The sequence below is a fragment of the Meleagris gallopavo genome, chromosome 21, assembly GCF_000146605.3.
Source record: "Meleagris gallopavo isolate NT-WF06-2002-E0010 breed Aviagen turkey brand Nicholas breeding stock chromosome 21, Turkey_5.1, whole genome shotgun sequence".
Classification (NCBI taxonomy): Eukaryota; Metazoa; Chordata; class Aves; order Galliformes; family Phasianidae; genus Meleagris; species Meleagris gallopavo.
In genome coordinates, this window is record NC_015031.2 from 5,018,140 (window position 1) to 5,023,128 (window position 4,989).

The 4,989-nt window shown below is 62.3% G+C and overlaps 1 protein-coding gene across 1 annotated transcript; it reads left to right on the top strand.

The window, feature by feature from the left end:
* The first annotated feature begins 2,510 nt into the window (after positions 1-2,510).
* LOC104913875 (claudin-3-like) lies at positions 2,511-3,821 on the top strand. The gene has a single exon (XM_010721838.3). It carries the CDS (start codon positions 2,697-2,699, stop codon positions 3,339-3,341), a length of 645 nt encoding a protein of 214 aa, XP_010720140.1. The 5' UTR covers positions 2,511-2,696; the 3' UTR covers positions 3,342-3,821.
* Positions 3,822-4,989: the final 1,168 nt, after the last annotated feature.

Below are 4,989 nucleotides of genomic sequence, written 5' to 3' on the forward strand. Positions count from 1 at the left end.
GAGCGGGTCTGGGGCCGGGGCGCTGCGGAGGGGATGGAGCGAGGGGGGCAGACAGAGCCGCCTTTGTTCACCGGGATTGGAGCTGGTTCTTTAATCCTGCCGGGATGGGAACGGCGCGCTGCCGTCCTGGCTGCCTGCCCGACAGCTCGGGGGCACCCGCGGCATCTCCTCGGTGGGGGCTGGGGGTGCTGTGCTGTGCCGGGACACTCAGTGCGCCGGGTGCTGCCCCACCGGTGACACGCGGCTCCGTGCGGCTCCGACTTGTCCAAACACCACCGCGGAGGACGGGGGGAATCCCCGGGAGATGTCCGTCGAATCTGTCCGTGTGGCCAGAGGACACGGTGGCTCAGTCACACGCAGCGCAATCTCGAGGGGCGTTTGGTGCTCTTCCCCCTCCGTGCCCCCAGTTCTTACTTTGACCTACTTTCGGGGATCTCACCTAGCTGTACGCACTTGGGATTTCTCTCGGCAGCTCGCCGGGGTGCGGGTATCATTATCCTGGGAGTGGGAAGGCAGCGGCTGGGCTGGGAGAACCGGTCCGGGAGGCGGCACCGGGCTCTGCACTGCACTTCTTCCATCCGTGGGGCAGGAGCAGCTGGGGGGGCTCGTGGTACCTCCGGTGTGGCAGCACCTGACCCCGTGCTGCAGCCATCCCGCATTAAATGACAGTGCTGCACCCACTGTGCTCCGTTGTCTTTATCTGCTGGTCTCGGTGATGGGGTGAGCTGCGGGTTCCAAGCTGCAGACCCCGTGTCTGGGAACACCAGCATGAAACATCCCAAATCTGGAGGGACAGCCCCAGCCTCCCACCCCCTGCTCCTCACCCCTGGCCCTACCAAAGCCGTGCTCCCCTCCCAGGCCACCTGGGGAGGTGACAGTAGGGTGGCTCGGCAGCGAGAAGCCTTTACAGTATTTGGGCCACCCCACGCTATCGCAAGGCCCCGGGCATTGGGGCCATCGCCCCACGCTGCTCCTGTCTGACCGGCTGCACCGAACAGGAAGGAGAGGCGGGCGCCAGCAGGACGTGGGGTGTTGGGATGGGCTGGGATGCCCCAGGGCTGCTTGGAAGCACCTTGGGGCTGGTGTGGGTGACAGCAGTGCTTTGCCTAACTGCCTTTTGGCCTTGGAACTGTGCCAGTGCACATCTGATGTGTGGCCAGCCTTGGGAATGTCCTTTATGAGCACCTTGGGGCACGTGGGGACAGCACACAGTACCCAGCATGGGGCAGAGGACCTAGACTGTAAGCTGTGGTGCTCACTGGGGACTTTGAGGGCTCTCAGCTCCAGCATTTTGCTGGAATGGGGATGGAAGTGGGCAGCCCAAATGTGTTGGAAATGGTGGCAGATGATCTGCAACAGGAGACTGATGCTCCAGCTCTGCGCTGGGATCCACTTGGTCACTGCCTGTCTCCAGTGAGGACACCCAGCCCATGTCCCTATGGCTGTGTGGCACCAGGGGTGGCTGCCTACCATCCCAGCCCATGCCCCTTGCTTCTCCTGGGAGAGAAGGACATTGTTATCAGCCCTAACACTGAGCCCACGCTCGGTCAGGTGCCCATCACAGTGCAGTGCCAATGGGTGAGAGGTGCAGGGATGGAGCAGGAGCACAGCCGAGCAGGAGAGGCCATAGAAACCGAAACTGGGAGCAGGAAAACCGTGGTGAAACCTGGAACAGCTGCAGGGTGTGCCAGGTACAGCCGATACCCACTGCCACACCAGGGCCATAAAAACTCAGCTGCTCCCAGTTGTCAAGTGTGGGTCCTGGCCACTGAGAGGGTGCTGTGGGGTCTGCTCTGCATGGGGCTGAGCTTGAGATGAGCCTACAGTCATGGTGTGTTGCTGTGGTTGGTGCCCTGGAGTTCTCCATCTCGGAGCATCACCCTATGTCTGTGCTGGCCCTGTCTCTATAGCACCCTGGGAGGGCTGGACCAGCCTTGGTTTGTCAAACATGCTCCCTGTGCTGCTTCTCCAAAGGATGAGGAGCCAGTATCGCTGAAAGTGCTGAGCCCTGCAGCTAGTATTGCAGGCAGACCTGGGTTCGTGCCCATTCCCAGCACCCCAGACAGGAAATCTGAAGGGTCCAAAGACTACTGCAGTGTGGCCAGCAAGGCAGATTGCAGGCTGGGGTAGCTGTAAGGAGTGCCCTGTGCTGAGGGGACACTTTGGGTGAAAGCATGATTCACTTGGGCTCCTGCAACTCAGCCTCCTCTGGACCTGGGAGCTCAGTGCAGAACAGGTCCCCATGCAGCCCTGCAGCAATGCTCCATGCAGCACATATCCCTGTGCAGCTCTGCAGCTATGCTCCATGCAAGATGTGTCTCCATGTCCTCCTTGTGCTCTGGAGCAATGCTCCATTCAGGACATGTCCCCATGCAGCCCTACAGCAATGCTCCATGCAGCAGTGCTCCATGCAGCAGTGTTCCACTGAGGACATATGTCCACACAGCTCTGCGGCAGTGCTCAATTCAGGACCTGTCCCTATGTCCCCATGGTGTCCTGCAGAACACTTCATGCAGGATGTCTCCCCGTGTCCTCATGCAGCCCTGCAGCAGTGCTCCATGCACGACACCCCCTGCATCCTGCGGCCATTCCCATCCGACGGCAGTGGGATGCCTCCGCACAGAGGCACAGCTGCTGTGAGCAGCTCGGTGCCCGCATGTGTGATGTGATGGCTGTGCCTGTCCCCACAGGTGCAGATGGCGACGATGTCGATGCAGCTGGGCGGGCTGGTGCTGGCCGTGCTGGGCTGGCTGGGCTCCATCCTCACCTGCGCGCTGCCCATGTGGAAGGTGACGGCCTTCATCGGTTACAACATCGTGGTGGCCCAGGTCTTCTGGGAAGGGCTGTGGATGAACTGCGTCTATGAGAGCACGGGGCAGATGCAGTGCAAGGCGTACGACTCCCTGCTGGACCTCACCTCTGACCTGCAAGCCGCCCGCGCGCTGGTGGTCACCTCCATCATCGTGGCCTTCCTCGGCCTCCTCACCGCCATCTCGGGGGCCGACTGCACGCGCTGCATGGAGGACAAGAGCTCCAAGGGCCGCGTTTCCATCGTGGCGGGGGCCATCTTCGTGCTGGCCGGCATCGTGCTGCTCATCCCCGTCTCCTGGTCTGCCAACAGCATCGTCACCAACTTCTACAACCCCATGGTGCCCGAGGCCCTCAAGAGAGAGCTGGGGGCTGCCCTGTACATCGGGTGGGCCTCCAGTGCCCTGCAGCTGCTGGGTGGGGCTATCCTGTGCTGCTCGGGGCCACCTGTGGAGCGGGACCACTACCCCAAGTCATACCGTGCGGTGAAGGGCTGTGGCCCCATGGGCTACCCCATGAAGGACTATGTGTGAGCTGCCCCAGCTGGGCACCGGCCCTTGGGCACAGCACCACGGTCCCCACCCCCCCCACATCCCACATCCCCTGCCTGCACACTGTGTCCCCACGCCAGCTGTGTCCCCCCCACCCTTTGCCCTTCCCGCAGGCTGGTGACAGCATGTGGCCTCATCCCGCTGCCCTCCTGGGGCACTGCTGCTGCTCCCAGCTCTATAAAGGTCTTGGTGCCACTAAGGCTGCCTGGGCTTGTTTTGAAGCTGTGTTGTGACACTTCCTATGTCTCTCACACTCCCATGGGCAGCTCAAGGGCTTGCTGTGCCATCACCCACCATGTCCCTGTGCCACCTCACCACCCCACAGGATGGCCCTTCACACAGGAACCACACACCTCAATCATGCAGTGCACATAGGGTTTATTCATTAGCCAAGCACGGGACAGGGACAGCCACAACCCCCAGCCACTCAGCGTGGGGGCAGTGCTGGGGACAAAGGGACAGTGCCCGTGACACCGAGGGGAAGCAGAGGCTGGCACCACAGCACCAGGACATGGGGAGACAATGCACACCAGAGCCCAGCCAAGGAGACAAATTGGGATGCTTGAATGCCCCAAAACTGTGGGCTCAGCTCCTGTAGTGGTGGCACCGAGGCGAGTGCGGAGCCACTGCTCTGATGGGGTGAGTTTCCATGTGAAGGAAATCGCATGGATGGATGCTCCTCACATCCATGGGAATGAGACAAGCAGCAGCAGGTCTGCAGGAAGGAAAACAAAAAGATTCCAGTGGGAGATTTGGGTAAAAAACTTCCCAAGGAAGCAGTGGAGGAGGAAGGGGTGGAGGCACCATACGAGGGGTGCGGGGAACAGGATGGGCAGGAGATGCCGGGCGGCTCCGGGGTGGGGAACAGCCACCCTGAAGCCTCTTCCAGGTTCATTTCCCACCCAGCCCATTAGCTACAAAACCATAGGAAAATGAGGGCTTAAGCAGGCAGGATGAAAGGTTGACGGTGCTTGGAAACTTCCCCAGGCGGGCGTCGTGCTGTTACACTGCTCCTGGTGCGGTCAGTCTCTGTCACCTCGGTGTGCAGGGTGTGGGGGTCACTGTAGGACGCAGAACCCCCCCAGGCGTGGAGCTGGGGTCTGGAACAGGGGTGAAGGGGCAGGATCCAGGGGGTGACCGTGGCCGTGACGGAGGTGGGCACCACGAGGACACAAGGGCGGCTCTGCGGTGGTGTCACAGCACGGACCGGAACTGAGGTGCTGGGAAGGAGCCCCGGTGTTTGAGCCTGGGGTGGTACAGCCATCGGACGGGGGACACCTGCGGGGTGGCACTGCACCAAGCACTGCGCTGGGCCCCTTCAGGGTGTCTCAGCCCTCCTCGGGGGGCGGGACGGGGCACTTGCGGTAGATGTAGATCACGCCAGAGATGTAACCGCTGCCACGGACGTTCTCCTCCTCCTCGGAGGTGGCCCTCTCCCAGCGCGGCACCTCTTGCACCAGCACACGCTGCCACGCGCCCTTCTCCTCCAGCTGCTGCAGCGCGGCCTCCAGCTCCGCCCGGTACCGCCGGTTCGAGGGGTTGCTGCGGGTGGTCAGGCACAGGAAGCCCCCTGCCGATGGCGAGTGGGTGACAGCCGCCGGCTCGCTCCTACCGGGACGCGGGGCCGAGG